Source organism: Amblyraja radiata, chromosome 23, assembly GCF_010909765.2.
Source record: "Amblyraja radiata isolate CabotCenter1 chromosome 23, sAmbRad1.1.pri, whole genome shotgun sequence".
NCBI lineage: Eukaryota > Metazoa > Chordata > Chondrichthyes > Rajiformes > Rajidae > Amblyraja > Amblyraja radiata.
Genome location: NC_045978.1, coordinates 34,980,270 through 34,998,463, shown reverse-complemented (window position 1 = coordinate 34,998,463; position 18,194 = coordinate 34,980,270). Strand labels below are relative to the sequence as shown.

General features: G+C 42.9%; 1 protein-coding gene across 1 annotated transcript in view; it reads right to left on the bottom strand.

The window, feature by feature from the left end:
- LOC116986078 (bactericidal permeability-increasing protein-like) overlaps positions 1–18,194 on the bottom strand; it is a 33,100-nt gene that overhangs the window by 9,311 nt on the left and 5,595 nt on the right. The window contains exons 4-11 of the mRNA XM_033041259.1: positions 12,420–12,575; positions 7,736–7,799; positions 7,477–7,597; positions 5,198–5,289; positions 4,420–4,596; positions 1,310–1,369; positions 885–1,052; positions 718–785 (exon numbers count right to left, since the gene is read on the bottom strand). Of these exons, the coding sequence (XP_032897150.1) occupies positions 718–785; positions 885–1,052; positions 1,310–1,369; positions 4,420–4,596; positions 5,198–5,289; positions 7,477–7,597; positions 7,736–7,799; positions 12,420–12,575 (906 nt within the window). The remainder of the gene's footprint in view (positions 1–717; positions 786–884; positions 1,053–1,309; positions 1,370–4,419; positions 4,597–5,197; positions 5,290–7,476; positions 7,598–7,735; positions 7,800–12,419; positions 12,576–18,194) is intronic.

The window sequence follows — 18,194 nt, the reverse complement described above, 5'->3', positions numbered from 1 at the left end:
GTCCCAGCCTACTCAACCTCTCCCTATAGCTCTGGCCCTCTAGTGCTGGCAACATCCGCGTCTCATGGCATATAATGATCCTGATGAAACGTTGGCATTTGGGTGAGTTATATGTGAGCTCGATGGTGAAAATCAGTTGCTTGAATTTTATCTTATTCAATGCACCGACTTTGACAAATTCCACTCAATGTCACTAGACAGGAGTCTCAGAAAATTCTGGTGGATTAATCCTAATACAGATGTTGCACCCTCTCTGAGATTAACTAATAACGTACATCGACGGTCAAATTTAGATTTAGATTTATTTTACTCGACTGGCTTCGGTATTATATTAATAAAGGAAATAAGCAAAAAAAGTAATCAATAATGACTGAGTTTGGCTATCAATGAATGGTAATTGTTAGTTGTGCATTCAGTATGAAAGTTATGGATTGTAGCCCCAATCTAAACATTTGAACACATAATCTACACAAATTTTAACTATGACTGATTTTTTGCAGGGACAGCTCCATCCACAAATTCAGATGGTTAAAGATGTTTGAACATTTTGCCAATACAGAGCAGGTCGTTTTTCCAGTATCCCTCTGATGTGTATTTATTCTCCAATGCCAAGGATCTTCGATGTTTGTTGTAATAAATTGTGTGGTAATTATCTTACCCCGCACAGACTGGGGCCATGTGAGGGCATGGATGGTCCTTCAGTTGTCTTTCCCTTACCTATTCAGTTGTAGGGATCCAATCAGTTTCATCTGAGCGATACGCACACGAGCAGAGACACTCGCTTGCTGTAACAAGACAAAATAATCAAGGAGATTTCTCATGGCAATAGTTTCGCCAACCGTAAAAATGTATGTACTACAGAAAAAGACGATTTTTGTACTTACAATGTTCAGGACAAAAAGTGATGCGAGGGTTGAATTTGGCTGGACTGCGCACACGTCAAGTGCTCCAAATGCTTGAACGTTGATGTGTTTTTTTGCAGCCTGCAGAATTGGCGATCGAGTGGCTCGCAGGCGCATTTCTATTGGCATGTTAGGATAGAGCTTCTGCAGCTGTTGAGACGTATATACTATTAATATTTAGGTCATTAACATCATTTTCTCCACAGATTGTGCCTGATCTCTAAGCATCAGTATTTTATGTTATTTTTATTTCATGTTTCCGTAACCTGAAGATTTTTTCTCTGGTAATGTTCGTCTTTCCCATCATAGTGTAACGTGCAAAGAATGGTGATGTGATAACAATGGTGATTATGGGATAAGGAGCGTTTAATATCAAACAAGAGTTTGCAAACCCATGAGACACTTACCCCAGGTGCGATCTGATTGAAGAACTTTGTGTTTAATCTGACAGGCGATGTAGTCGGAATCTGGGGAAAAGAGAAAGGAATTAGCCAATTTTAAGGGGGTTATTTTGTGTGACTGTATCAAACATCATACATACATAAATTCTTCAAAGGCAAGTGTGGTGAAATAGTCAGTGTGGATTTCAAATCTCATCTGCAATTCTGAGATTGGATTTATAAATCACTGCAGATTGCATTGACAAAAATCTGGAGCATTATTAAAGTTATTGCAAAATATGTAGTATTTCTAAAGAACTTATTCTCTATTAATAAATATAGATTTACTGAAAGTAAATAATCAATATACCAGTTCTGCCTCCTAACCTATGCTTCATCTTCATTTCAAATTTTCCACTTAAAGTAAAGTAGAGGTATGTCACGGTGTTGCGGTGGTAGAGTTCCTGCCTTACAGCGCTTGCAGGTTCGATACCAACTACGGGTGCTGTCTGTATGGAGTTTGTACGTTCTCCCCATGACCGTCATGGGTTTTCTTCGAGATCTTCGGTTTCCTCCCATAAGACATAAATAATCTGCCGGAAATAGCAGGGGACCGGGGGTCAAATGAGATGGAGAAACTGAGTGAAATCCAGGTTAGCCGGGAAGTGGTGTTAGGTAAATTGAATGGATTAAAGGCCGGTAAATCCCCAGGGCCAGATAGGCTGCATCCCAGAGTACTTAAGGAAGTAGCCCCAGATATAGTGGATGCATTAGTGATAATTTTTCAAAACTCTTTAGATTCTGGAGTAGTTCCTGAGGATTGGAGGGTAGCTAATGAATTACAGACCAGTTAGTCTAACATCGGTAGTGGAGAAACTGCTAGAGTCAGTTATTAAAGATGGGATAGCAGCACATTTGGAAAGTGGTGAAATCATTGGACAAAGTCAGCATGGATTTATGAAAGGTAAATCATGTCTGACGAATCTTATAGAATTTTTCGAGGATGTAACTAGTAGAGTGGATAAGGGAGAACCAGTGGATGTGTTATATCTGGACTTTCAGAAGGCTTTCGACAAGGTCCCACATAAGAGATTAGTATACAAACTTAAAGCACACGGTATTGGGGGTTCAGTATTGATGTGGATAGAAAACTGGCTGGCAGACAGGAAGCAAAGAGTAGGAGTAAACAGGTCCTTTTCACAATGGCAGGCAGTGACTACTGGGGTACCGCAAGGCTCAGTGCTGGGACCCCAGCTATTTACAATATATATTAATGATTTGGACGAGGGAATTGAATGCAACATCTCCAAGTTTGCGGATGACACGAAGCTGGGGGGCAGTGTTAGCTGTGAGGAGGATGCTAGGAGGCTGCAAGGTGACTTGGATAGGCTGGGTGAGTGGGCAAATGCATGGCAGATGCAGTATAATGTGGATAAATGTGAGGTTATCCATTTTGGTGGCAAAAACAGGAAAGTAGACTATTATCTGAATGGTGGCCGATTAGGAAAAGGGGAGATGCAACGAGACCTGGGTGTCATGGTACACCAGTCATTAAAAGTAGGCATGCAGGTGCAGCAGGCAATGAAGAAAGCGAATGGTATGTTAGCATTCATAGCAAAAGGATTTGAGTAAAGGAGCAGGAAGGTTCTACTGCAGTTGTACAGGGTCTTGGTGAGACCACACCTGGAGTATTGCGTACAGTTTTGGTCTCCTAATCTGAGGAAAGACATTCTTGCCATAGAGAGAGTACAGAGAAGGTTCACCAGACAGATTCCTGGGATGTCAGGACTTTCATATGACGAAAGACTGGATAGACTCGGCTTGTACTCGCTAGAATTTAGAAGATTGAGGAGGGATCTTATAGAAACTTACAAAATTCACCAGGGGTTGGACAGGCTAGATGCAGGAAGATTGTTCCCGATGTTGGGGAAGTCCAGAACAATGGGTCACAGTTTAAGGATAAGGGGGAAATCTTTTAGGACTGAGATGAGGAAAACATTTTTCACACAGAGAGTGGTGAATCTCTGGAATTCTCTGCCACAGAAGGTAGGTGAGGCCAGTTCATTGGCTATACTTAAGAGGGAGTTAGATGTGGCCCTTGTGGCTAATGGGGTCAGGGGGTATGGAGAGAAGGCAGGTACAGGATACTGAGTTGGATGATCAGCCATGATCATATTGAATGGCGGTGCAGGCTCGAAGGGCCGAATGGCCTACTACTGCACCTATTTTCTATGTTTCTATACACCAAAGACGTACAAGTGGGTAGGTAAATTGGCTTGGTAAATGTAAAAAGTGTCCCTAATGTGTGTAGGATGGTGTTAATATGCGGGGATCGCTGGTCGTCGTGGACCAGGTGGGCCGAAGGGCCTGTTTCCGCGCAGTATGTCTAAACTAAACTAAAGGAAATGTACTGCAGCCAATCAGCCTACCCGAGTGTCTTTGGGATGTGGGAGGATATTTGAGCCTCCAGGCCAAACCCATGTGGCTGCAGGGAGAACACGCAAACTCCTGTCAGACAGCACCAAAGGTCAGGACTGAACCCTGGTCACTGGAATAGTGAGATGGCAACACGACCTGCAGAACCATTGTGCCTCTCTGCAAACTGATGAACCATGGAAACAGGCCCCATAAATCACCAGACATTGCTCTGTGACCAAACAAAGCTCATATTCATAAAATAATTTATTTATTCATTTAAAACAATGCCCTTGTTCAAATAAGAGACAATTGAAAATGGAGTAAGTTTCTGACAGGAAGGTGCTTTATTTGTTACTCCCTCCTCGCACTGTCACATGAAACCAGCAGCTTGGAATTTGGAGTAAGAACCACAGTGAAAGCATTGACTCCTCAATGATGCCATGAAGTAAATCAGGCAGCAATGATCTGTGTTCCTAATAAACATAATCAAAGACGGAATCAGACTGTCCAATGCGCCCCCACTCACATCACTGCACAGGTGATAACGAGTGCTTGGAATGAGGTGTCCAGTGCAGCTTTAGAGTAATTGTGATCGGCGCTTACCTCAGTGTTGCACCTCCGCATAGTTTCACAGCAACCTACTGCAGAAACCCACCTCCAGTGAAAATAATAACCTCATTTGTATACACAAGGGCAGTGAAAGGATGGCTTTTACTCACCATTTTATCGGTGATTTTCATTTGTAAGACCCCAGCTTCATAATACACAAATCCTGCTGAGTTAGCAAGGAAATCAGATATTCCCAAGTACAACATGCGATTGGATTGACTGGGAAGGCTGATTGGAGGTGGCTTGAAGGGAGGATCTTTATTTTTTCCCACTCTGTAGAATTGACCCTATAAAAAGAATTAGATGTCAAAGCTCAGATACTGCAAGAAGTCTCAAAAGGCACAGATAATGGAAAGAGCTGATCAATAACATTGTTTTTAACAACCGCCTGTCCATTTTCAAACTTCTGAATATAAACTTCTGTTGCCAGTTGAACCTTAGTTTGGACGAGACAACAAGGTCACAGACCATCCCTGCCTTGGTCCTAATGTGAACCAAAGAACAAGATTCTAGAGATGAGTGGGTTACTGTTCCCACAGTTCTTGGAACAGTAGGGTCAAAATCTTACGGACGTCATGGTCAGAATTGTTTCTCTAAATAATGTCAAGGTGATGGACAAAGTGCAGTTTAGAAGCTTTTCTTAATTAACATTAAGCTTTTTAAATTTAGGTCAGCTTCTGTTGTGCTAGAAAACTGAGGTTACCAATAAGCCTGGATAGCGAATATCTATCACGAGATCACTGGTAACTTATAAATAGAGAACTCAAAAACAGTATTGGATATGTCTAAAGGCAACAGAACTATGAAACAGCGCAAATATCAACACATCCAACTGCCCATGTACACTCGCATCACCCTCCCCTCCCCTCCCCAGGAGTCAGGGCCTACCTTAAAATCCAGGTCCATGGCGTTATTTGAAATTTGAATTTGATTAACCAGTGAATAGTCAACCTCAGCAAATGGGTTAATTTTGAACCTTGCTAAGAACAGAGAGAAAAGAACATGAAATATAATGTGTAAGGAGGAACTGCAGAAGCTAGTTTACACCAAAGTCTTACACTTGACCCGAAACGCCACCCATTCCTTCTCTCCAGAGATGACGCCTGACCCGCTGAGTTACTCCAGCATTTTGTGTCTATCTTCAACATTAAATATAAAATATCAATACAAAAGATTTGAAATTCGCAAACCAGATTGTTTTGTTGGCTACCACCAGAGTGAAAGTTGAGGACTGCATTTGGCTTCTGTTCCAGGTCTACGTGTGGACTTTTAGTGGCACAGTTAGTCTGACTCATGACCTTCCCCAGCTCTTAATGAGTTGAGATGAAAACAATCAAGTTTGGCAGTGGCTCACACGATGAGCTTTTGCTTTAGTCCATATCAAGCCTGTTGCCAGGGCGTTCTCTTTCAGTTTCTAGAACACATCGCTAACTTCAGCAACAGTCTGGCTGTTGCTGAGGTCCTGATCCTTAACGATGAGTATTAGTTCTTTCACCACCAGAACCTGTCTTCCAATCCTTGTTGAGATTTATATCCCAAGGTTTAAGGGCCTGTCCCACTTGGGCCTCATTGTGATTTTGTGAATCCCCAAATCCTGGGGCGCTGCACGCGTAATGCACGCCATGTGCGCATCACATGCGTGTCATGACGCGCGCATTGTGCTTCGTGACGCGTAAATGATGTCGTGCAAATGACGCCCAACTTCTTTATGTTGTCACCTATGTATACAGACCTTCCATTCTTTTCAAATTACCGTACAAATGTTGTAATCTCATCTTTACTCCCCATATGGCATTGACAAAGTTAGGCTCAGTCATCTTTCTCTTTTAATACACCCCTGCTGACATTTTCCCATTCTCCGGTCTGCATTCCTCCTCAGAAACCAATCCCTCCCCTCAATCTAGCCCCATGGCCAACACCTTAATTGCCTTCAAAACGTTTCTAAGTCAATGGCCATTAATTGTTGGGTATAGGAGAGTGGATGGTATTGGGACAGAGTTAGATGGGTGATAGGTGGAGGTAAACAAGAAAAGGCCTATGAAGCCAGGTGGGGGGAGGGGAGAGTGGGGGTGGAGACAGCTTCCAGATGTGGCGGCGCTGTGATACGGCTGCGGCTCGCCTGCAGTCTGTCTGTATTTATTTTTTTGTGTTGTTTTTTTTTGTCTAGTTTAGTAATTTTTTTGGTTATTAGGTGGTGTTGTGTGTGTGGAGGGAGGGTGAAACAGGGCTTTCTGTCTCTTCCTTCGGGGGAATGCGACTTTTTTGTCGTATCCCCCTTCTCTTCCCCCGTCTGCGCTGAGGCCTAATGGCGGAGCTGGCGGCCTCCAACCTGCGACCGACCTTGAGGGTCCGGAGGTAGAGCCAGCCAGGACTCACCAACGCGAGGCTGGCCGTCTTCGAGCTGTGGCGACGTCCGGGTAGCGGCACGACTCGGCGCTCCGGTGAGGGCGGACGGCGCGGGGCTGAGACACTCCCGTGCGGGCGGCACGGCTACCGGCTGGAAGGCGCTCCCGTGGGGGCAGCCCGTTGCAGGGCTGAGACACTCCCGTGCGGGCGGCATGGCTACCGGCTGGAAGGCGCTCCCGTGTGAGCGGCCTGGGTCCCGGCTGGAAGGCGCTCCGGTGAGGGCGGACCGGCTCCCGGCTGGAAGGTGCTCCCGTGGGGGCAGCCCGGTGCGGGGCTGAGACGCTGCCGTGTGGGCGGCCCGGTGCGGGGCGGAGACGGTGCTCCGGTGGCTGAGGCGGCGTTCTCGCAGCGGCGACCTGGATCCGGGGCTCGGCCGCGGGCCAGTGGATGACAATGTCGGGAGCTCGCAGGTCACAGGCTGGTGCCTGTTTTCCGGAGCACCCGTTGCAACAGCTGCGTCCGCTGGACTGGAGGGCGGCAGCTTCGACCACCCCCGGGCCGCGGAGCTTGAACCGCGGGACTGACTTACCATCGCCCGGTGGGGTATCGCCTCGGCGCAGAGGGAGAAGAGGAGGGAAGAGACAGTAACTCTAAGACTTTTGCCTCCATCACAGTGAGGAGGTGTTTGGTGAACTCACTGTGGTGGATGTTAATTTGTGTTTATTGTGTGTTGTTATTATTACATGTATGGCTGCAGGCAACAACATGACAAATAAAGGATTCAATTCAATTCAATTCAATTCTGGAGAAAAGGAAGCAGCCATCTTGAGAGAGTTTTTGGAAGGCGATGGCAGAATGAGGGAGAATGTAAAACAACATACTTTCCATGGTCTTTAGATTCTTTTCCAATCCCCTGAGTGCACTGGAGATTTTAGGACACATCTGTATCAAAGAAATAGTAAATGACAATGAGGAGATGACCATGTTTGACACAGGCTCCGCCATGAGTTATACAGCTCGAATGCTGTGCAAGTTAACAGCACAATTATTCAATATGAATGGTGAGGGAAGCTGACCTACCTGTTTGGTAAGGGCTTTACGAATGGGTTCCTCGAGGAATTTGCGGAACAGATTATACAACCATCTGCAAAGCACAATTTTACTTGGTGAAAACAAAATAAATCTTACCATTGTGCAGAAACACTCTCAAATACAAAAAAAGCATAGGTTAAGTGTAAAGGTAATATGTTACCTGTAGACTACGTTTGTGTGAATAAATTATACCACTTCATCATTAAACCTAACCAGATACCAACCAGTCTCTGAGTTACTCCAAAAATACCAGGAGCTCAACAACCCAGCCAGGTCTGACAGAGGTTTACAGTACATGCACCATCTCCAATCTTGTCTAATCCCTCCTCATTTAACCAGGTGGCCCCAGCTACTCCCCAGCTGTGCACTTGTCCTCATGCCCCCCTCCTCTCTGAACACCTACTATTCCCCCCCACCAAACCTCTCCTTGGTCTCCGTCTACTCACCTGCCCTCCTCCGACCCCAACCCCCACCCGTGTCGTGTCTTCACTTTCACCATCTCCCCCCCCTCCCGTACGCTTTTGGAATGTGGGAGGATACCGGATCACCCAGAAGAAACCCATGTGGACATAGGGAGAACATACACACTCTGTACAGACAGCACCCGTAGTCAGGATCGAAACTGGGTCTCTGGCACTGTAAGGTAGCAAATCTACCACTGTGCCACTCACTCTGCTGCCCTAATGCTACATAAGAAAAGGCATATATATTCTTCTACCCATTCCAATCCGTCTGTCCTTGGCCATCTCCATTACCAGAGGGAGGCCTCGTAAACTGGAAGAGCAACCCCTCGTATTCCCCTTGGGAAGCTTCAATCCAATCGCATGAATACTGGATTCTCCAATTTCAGGAATTCAATCTTCCAACACCTTTGTTTCCGCATCCTCCCCTCCTCCCTAAGCCAGATTCTTTACACTCCTCCATCCATTCATCGTCGACCTCTCCCAACTCAAGATCTCTCATTTGTCTTGCCTTTCCCCTCCTATTCATTTCTACCCACCATTCTTCCCTCTGGTAATACATTTCACCCCCCCACCTTTTATTAATCAGATCTTTTCTTCTCTACTTCCCACCTGTAGCCTTGGCTACTATCTTCACCCTTTTCTACTCCATCCAACTTATCTGCCAATCAACCCCTCCTTTCAATTGCCAACTCTTGCCCCACCACTTCTCCTCACTTCTTTCTACCTGCTATCTCCGTTCTACCCCATCAGTCTGAAGGAGTCCCTACCCAACATGACTTTGGTCCATTTCCCTCCACGGATGCTGTTACATTGTTGCCCAAGTGGAAGATGGGCCCGGTGGGTTGGATGGTCTCCGTTTGCAATGTAACAACTTTGCATTGGCACCTTTCCCTTCAGCAACAAACTCTGAAGATCAATAGCACTTGCATGAGGTTGCCTTCGAACAGCACCTGGACTTCACCTGCGCCCGGCACCACATTGTGACAACACTTCATCAATGCTCTGTGTCAACGCTATCCCAAACACCTCAATGAGTCTCCCACCGGTAGACTTGGACTCAGGATTCCTCCCCATTTGCTCTTCACATTTACCACCAGGATGTATTTATTAAGGCAACATTAAATATTTCATGTGTCCATTTGCCATGGTCTTTGGTTTCAGATTTCAAGACCATCAATTGCACTTCCAAAATAAATCAGGATGAACTGGAAATCCTCAGCAGGTCAGCCAGCTTCCATGAGGGGCAAACTGAGCTATAATTCCAGGTTGATGGTATTGCATGTTTGCATGCTTCTATTTCTGTGTTGTTGTGATTGTGACAACTGAGCACTAAGCAAAGGGCTCATTCGAGTCTTAACCTCTGTGGGTCAGAAGAGTTAAGTGGGAAATAATGTATGGGGTGGATGATTTTCCCATCTCAATATATGGTGACCTCAAGAATACAAGACTACTGGCGTCTCCAACTCAGCTCTGCCCTCAGTCCTTCTCTCTCCCTCTTTCTTCTCCTTTATCAGCCTCCATAGTCTTACAACACAGCATATTGACCCACTGCCCACCGCTTACTGTAATCCCACCTAATTCATGTATTCACCATTCAACCAATACTAGACTAAGTGGCACCCGTTGGATCCCAGCATCACATGGGAGGGCTGGTCCCCCAATGCAATATTCCACCTCTCCACCAATTCCAATATTGGTGGCCAGTGGGGGGGGAAGACTTTCTGGAGCGCTATTATGGATGTTGTGGGCTGAAAGGACTGGTTTCCAGAGGGCTAGTATGGACATTGTGGGCCGAATGGATTCTTGGGCTGGCGGCTCAGTCACTCAAGCCTGTTGAGCTGGCAGCTCACTCACTCATGGCTGGTGGGCTGGCAGTTGACTCACGGCTAGTCCTTGAAATTCCATTTCAAGCAGGGTGCAAGGCCACCAAATTCAAAAGCAGTTTCATACCATTTCAAGCCGGGTGCAAGACACTAAAGACAGCAAGTCGTGACCTCTCCCTCCCCATCTTGCAGAGACTGAGCCACGCCCACACTTCCGGGTTTTATAGTCCCTCCCCCTCCCACCAGAAGGGGCGTGGCCTTCATACCATGATTGACAGGAGAGACAATCTCAACATATTTTAAACACTAATAAGTCTTTTATTTTTCATCGATGGGAAAACTCCTCGGCACTTGATGAGCAGAGGGGGACTGAGTAAGATGGCCAAAAATCACAGCCGCACGTTGTAGCGTTTTTTTCTAAAATCAATATAAAGCGTAAACAAGAAGTGGTCAAGATTAGACTTTTAATTATATAGAAGGCAAGGCAACTTTAGTTAGGAAAGGCAACTTTAATTAGGCAAGGCAACTTTAATTTGGCAAGGCAACTTTAATTAGGCAACACAGCTTTAGCATTTACAAACCAAAGGCAACACAGCTTTAGCATTAACAAACCAAAGGTAACACAGCTTTAGCATTTCCAAACCAAAGGCAACACAGCTTTAGCATTTACAAACTATATTTTCAAAACACATTAAGGGCACTGACAGGTCAGTAAAACCACTCACAGTTTAGTAGTTCAGTGTTATTCACAGCTCAGATTGAGAGACATGACGCTCTCGCTCCCCCATCTTCCAGAGACTGACTAAGGCACTCAACACTTCCGGGTTTTATAGTCCCTCCGGAAAGGGCATGGCCTTCAGGAGAGAGAATCTCAACATTTTTTAAACACTAATAAGTCTTTTATTTTTCATTGATGGGAAAACTCCTCGGCACCTGATGAGCAGAGGGGGACTGAGTAAGATGCCCAAAAATCGCAGCCGCACGTAGTAGCATTTTTTTTCTAAAATCAATATAAAGCGTAAACAGGAAGTGGTCAAGATTAGACTTTTAATTATATGGAAGGGAAGGTAACTTTAGTTAGGCAAGGCAACTTTAATTAGGCAAGACAACTTTAATTAGGCAAGGCAACTTTAATTAGGCAACACAGTTTTAGCATTTCCAAACCAAAGGTAACACAACTTTAGCATTTCCAAACCAAAGGCCACACAGCTTTAGCATTTCCAAACCAAAGGCAACACAGCTTTAGCATTTCCAAACTATATTTTCAAATCACATTAAGGGCACTGACAGGTCAGTAAAACCACTCACAGTTTAGTAGACATGTGTTCAGTGTTATTCACAGCTCAGATTGAGAGAGATGACCCTCTCGCTCCCCCATCTTGCAGAGACTGACTAAGGCACTCAACACTTCCGGGTTTTATAGTCCCTCCGGAAAGGGCATGGCCTTCAGGAGAGAGAATCTCAACATTTTTTAAACACTAATAACTCTTTTATTTTTCATTGATGGGAAAAATCATCTTGTCCTGCACAGCGGAGGGGGACTCTGAGTAAGGTGGCCAAAAATCACAGCCGTAAGTGGCAGCGTTTTTTCTAAAATCAATATACAGAACAGGAAGTGGTCAAGATCAAACTTTTAGTAATATAGGTAATGACTGATTATCCTATTGACCCACACATCTTTGGGATGCGAGGGGATCCAGAGCATCAGCGGGAAACCCACATGGGAGAATGGTTAAACTACACACAGACCGCGACTGAGGTCGGGATCGAACCTGGATCACAGCCGCGGCTCTACTAGTTGCGCCAAAAAGGCTTCCGTTTCTGGAGATCTCAAAAGACAGGAAAAGAGCCAGAGTTATCCGGCCCAAATCATTGATTCTGCTTCCTTTTCCATGGATGGGACCTGATCCGCTGAGTAGGAACAGCATTTTGGGCAGTTTCCATTAAATATCTGACAGTTTTGACAGCCAGCAAGGTGGAGGATATTGCATAGTTTGCTGGCAATTTATTATAGAATTGGCTTTTCTATTATACCAGATGGATTCCTCTCCCTGATACCCAGAATCAACGTCATGGAGCTATATGGCACAAAACAAACATTTTGAAGCAAAGATGAAGAAAACAAGCATGTCCAATTTTTCCTTGTAGCTAACACCCTCTAGCCCAGGCTCCATCCTGGTAAATCTCCTCTGCATCCTTTCCCAAATCTCCGCATCCTTCCTGTATTGGAGCAACCCGGACATTACACAATATTCCAAATACATCCAAACCAAAGTCCTGTGAAGCTGCATCATGATACGAAAGAACATGGGGGTGAGAAAACAAGAGCGCAAGAGAAAACTTAAATATTCTGAGGTTTCTATTCTAAATGATTGTGTACATTACCGATTTCTTTTGGTGAACTTGAAGTCTACTTTCCCAACATTGGTTGAGCAGGCAACGCTTTGGAGAGCTGGGCGGCCAGTGCTGTCACGGGTCATTCCTATCTTCTGTGATATTGACAGACGACTCACAGACACGTCAAATGATCCACTCATCTGACTGTGAGGAGATATGAGGAGATGCCATAAGTCATCAGATAATTAACCATTGGAAGACAAACTTATTAATGAACGGAGATGCATTGCTCTGCCAGTATTTATTGTCCCTGGCATTAAACCCCACTCTATGTGGATCCAGAGAGATATAGTTTTGAGAAGTTGATACATTTTGTGGGAATTGCATAATATTTGCTTCAGAGAAACAGGTTGTTCAGCCCATTAGTTTTGTGCCAGAGATTATGCTGTCCCATGAATCTCATTACCCCTCTTCCAACCACCATAAGGTCCAATTATGATGGAGCTGTTGATCAGTCATTCCAGTCTATGTCCTGCGGCAGTCACAGAGCTAAGGTCCGGGGAACCCACTGCCAGAGTTCTTTGGGGACTCCTGGCCTGATATCACCGGTCTTTTCAAGCACTTGCCAAGTTTGATGTGGCTTGTTAATTACATTACAATGATTTATTGTGTAACTCAGTAAGTCTACGGACTTTGCTCCTACCACCTTCAGTCTGTCTGTAGACAGCTCCATAACTGCCTGGGATTGTCTGCCTCGACTGCAAGTGGAGTTTCAGATATAAAACACTGCTTAAAACACAGGACAGACAACATTCTGGAGGGGAGCTTCGACCGCCGGCCCTGCAGTCTACGGTGCTTCTGGCTGCAGCGGGGACTTTAAAACTTGACCGCCGGCCTGCGGCCTACAACAACTTAAAGCCGCGGTCTCCGGTGAGGAAGAGCCGATCCTGGACTGACTGGACTCTGGTCCTGACCACGGGGGGGAAATGGAGGAGGACTGGCCAAATTTTGTGCCTTCCACCACAGTGGTGAATGCTGTGGTGGATGTTTGTGTTACAGTTTTATTGTGGTTGTGTGTTCTTTATTATTGTATAGCTGCAGACAACCCAAATTTCCACCAGCCTGGCTGTGTGGCAATAAATTATATCTAATCTAATCTAATCTAATTCACCCAACACCAAGGGAATTTTCTTGGCTGATTGCCTGCCTGACAATCAGCTTGGTCATGCGGAGAGCAGAGTACGGAGCAGGATTCGGAGCCCTGGGTGGAACATGATGTGAGTAAGCTTCCAACTCAAGGCCTCCAGGAGAGAGGGAGTGAAGCAGTCTGATAACTTGGGCATGGAGGGAAGTGCCTGGGGGAGTTGGAGCCTTGCAACCGATCTGCCTTTATTTATAGATGGAATTTCATGGTTAGATTAAAATCCCCAACATTCTTTCCACAAAATTGTTTATAATTTACAAGCTCATTGGATTAAAGAAATATATTGCAGTAGGCACTGAATTGGATGTTTTGCAATAGGTCTAGCAATCAAATGGTGTATCTTCTCCAATTATCGATGATAGAACTTGCATCACAAAATTAGATCAGACAAGGGAGACACATTAACGCTGCCTAAAGATATTAATGACAGATTTTTACAATACCCTGTACTATCAAAAACTGTACTCATCTAAAATGACAGAACAATCAGCACGAATGGAAACATTTTTACAGAAATGTAATCTTACGGGTTTAGATCTGAAAGAGAGAGAATTACTAGGTGCTGAAATTACGGTAAAATAAATCGAAGAGTCAATTAGATCTTTAAAAAACGGATAGGCTGCAGGTCCCGATGGCCTAAGCTCTGATTTTTATTAAAAAATTTATGATCTGATTTCTCCACGTCTACATACACTATATACATACGCTTACACTCAACAGAAACTACCAGAAACTCTAAATGAATCTACAATCACACTTAAGCGGCCTTTTCACGGGGCGACTTGACGCAAGAGTTAACCAGAGTTTAACATCGTGGGAACCTCGTGCGATAACAGTACGGCATTCGTGGACCACCGTAGCGCTAACGGCAGGTAATCGTGTATCTTGGTCACTCGGGAGAAAATTTAAGAAAGTTTGAATTTCTCCAAGAGTGACTTATACACTTGTGGTTGAGCATTGCAACATTATATGGACGTAGTGGCCAGTGCGATATCCGTAATAACTCTTGCGGGTACCGTGGGAACTCCTGCGAACGGTGAACCCGGAAGCTGGACAGAGGGGACAGAAAAGGTGAGTAAAAAAGGTGGTCTCAATATCGACAAGGGAACATGTGTCCTTCGAGGACGTCCCACCTAATTGTCATTGTTGGATAATCTTTTTAACAGGAACACTTGCAGAGATGGCTCCCAGAAAATCTCAAAGAAAGGGGGTAAAGCGTGTCAGAGATGTTTTTGCCATGTTGCTCTATTCAGTTTCTATATTGTTTCAGTTTCTATATCTATATTGTTGCTCTATTCAGTTTCCCAGGGGGTCGGGACGGGACTGGAGTTGGGAGGGAAAGGTGGGGGAGTCGAGGGAGAGGAGGGGGAGACAGATGGGGGTGTCTTCATTTACTGGCGGCGGGTGTCTGTCACTGAAACAGGCAGGTGAGATTTCACATCCACCTTGTGTGTGCCTCTCTCTCTCTCTCTCCCTCCCTCTTACACAGGCTGAGAGACTCTGCCTCTGTGAGTGTACGTCTCTTTCTCCCCCTCTCCCACACACAGTAAGACCGAGGTACTGTGCTCAGTCCATCTGTGTCTCCCACATACACAGTAAAACATGTCTCCAAATGAGCCAATTCAACCAAGGGAGGATATTTATAGTGTGTGAAAAAAAAAGTTACATCATTTGTGTCACGTGTAGTTCACGATGTTCATTCAAGATTTAACGCGAAAGCTCGGGAGACGGATAAGTCACTCGCACAAATAACAGAAATGCCGAGTACCGTGGGAACTCTTTATCTACCCCCCGTTATATCGTGCGAGACTCGTACTGGACCACGACCACTTCACTCTGGTGACGTCTTGCGTCAACTCGCCCCGTGAAAAAGCCCCATTACAGTATACCAAAAACTGATAAGGATCTTGAAGACCCAGGTTCATATAGAGCAATAGCTATCTTGAATACTGATCAGAAAATATTAACCAAAATCCTATCTCATAGATTGAGCTTAGTGATTAACAAATTAATACACCCCGACCAAACAGGTTTTATTCCAAAGCGTTATTCATTTTATAATCTGAGAAGACTATTCAATATTATATACTCAAATAGAATTCCTAATGCAGATCTAGCAATTATTTTGTTAGATGCTGAAAAAGCATTTGACCAGGTAGAATGGTCATATTTATTTTCGGTGATGGAAAAATTTCAATTGGGAGAGAAGTGCTGTACATGGGTTAAACTGTTATATTCTAACCCAACAGCTAGAATATTAACAAACCAAATGTTATCAACTAAATTTAATCTTTCTAGAGGTTGTAGACAAGGATGTTCACTATCCCCACTATTATTTGCTCTTGCAATTGAACCATTAGCAGAAAGCGTTAGAGCCAACCCATAAATACACGGGTATAACACTAAAGACACAAGGAATAAAATCTCTTTATGTGCAGATGATGTATTAATATATATTACAATGTTAAAAACCAGTATTCCAAATCTATTAAATCAAATAACTCAATTTGGTCAGTTTTCAGGATATAGAATTGGAATAAATGCGAAATCATGCCAATAACAAAACTCAATTTACATACATTACAACAATCCCCTTTTAAAATAGTTAAAGATAAACTTAAATATTTAGAATTATATGTAACTAAGACATATACGCCTTTATTTAAATTAAACTTTCCACCCTTACTGAATAAACTACATAAGAATATTCAGCATTGGAAAACACTTCCCATTTCAATGCTTGGTAAAATTAATGCTATAAAAATGATCTTCTTACCGCAACTATTATACCCATTTCAATTAATTCCGATATATATCCCCAATTTTTTTTTTTTAAAGTCGATTCCATTGTTACAAGCTTTATTTGGGATTATAAGAATCATAGAATAAGCAAAAAACATTTATGTAAATCAAAGATAAATGGAGGTTTAGCCTTGCCAAATTTTTTGTTTTATTTTTGGGCAGTCCATATTAAAAATATGAATTTCTGGCTGGAAGAAATGGATCAGCAACCAGATTGGTTAAGGATGGAAAAGGAAGACTGTTTACTTTTTGAAATTGGTTCGATTATGTTTGATCCCACAAAACTGCACAAAGAAACCTATAGGGAAAATCCTATAATACATAGTGGAATACGAATTTGGAAACAACTAAAAAAAGCTTTAAGATTGGATAATATACCACTATGTCTTCCCATTGTAAACAATCCTTTATTCAAACCATCCATATTGGATAAAGGTTTCACACAATGGAAAAATTACGGAATTAAAAAGATTGATTATAGGAAAGGCATTTTACTTTCTATTCAAGAGTTACAACAGATCTATGGACTACACTCAAATAATTTCTTCAGATATCTACAAATTAAAGATTATGTTAAATCTAATACACAAATTTATAGGACTAGGGAACCAGAAATTCTTGATGAATGTTTGAATAAGCATCCTAACACTGAAAAATGAATAACGTATATTTATAACACCCTTTTAGACAGCGAGGTACCATCGATGGAATTATATAGATACACATGGGAAAATGAATTAGGTCAACCTATAACAAAAGATATTTGGGTCGAAAGTCTACAATATATACATCAATGCTCGTTTAATGCCAGACATGCTTTAATACAATTTAAATTCTTACACAGATTACATTACTCCAAAATAAAACTAAATAGAATCTTCCCACATATTTCTCTTATTTGTGATAAATGTCTGCATCTAGAGGCCAATTTAACACATACTTTTGCAAATTGTACAAAAATTAAAAATTTCTGGATTGATATTTTTGGAATAATTTCTGAAGTTGTTAATACTAAATTGGATCCAGACTCAAAACTAATAATACTTGGAATATCAGAACAAAGTTTAACACTCACAACAAGCCAAAGAAACTTCCTCGACTACAGTATAATAACTGGGAAAAAATTAATATTAAAATTTTAGAAAGGCCCTATAACCCCCACAATTAAAATGTGGATTGTGGAAATGTCAGAGACCCTAGATCTGGAAAGAATTAGACTTGTCTTAATGGACATACAAGAACTTTTTGTTAAAATATGGTCTCCATTCATTAATTATTTGAAGGGATAGATTGGCCCAGCACGGAAACCCAACTGAAGCTTGAACTCAGGATTAGATGAAAAGTTATATTTTATAATCTACGAACCTATCTCTAATGACGTATTATTAGTAATTCATTCCACTTTTTTTTCTTTTTTGACATTTGTAATTCTTTTTTTTTCTTTCTCTCTCTTTCTATTTATATAAAAAAACTAGAAGCAGAATCAATCCACAATTGAACATTTTAATAATGTATGATTGATGTACATGAAAAGTGTTTTACTATAATATGTAATTATACTCTACCATAATATGTTTGCTTCTAATAAAAATATTAAAAATACAATTTAAAAAAAGAACTTGCATCACATCCTTCAAATTCATTTTATAAAGTGCTGCAGTGACCAATAGCGGGTAGAATGATAAGAGTTGAGCAACAGCCTCTGTTCCCTTGGGCAAGGGAAGGTAACAGGAGACAGATTACAGCAATTCCCTAGTCCAACACGAAACAGAGAGTGGACAGCACCCTGGAATTGATCAAGTTACTCCAAAAAGATC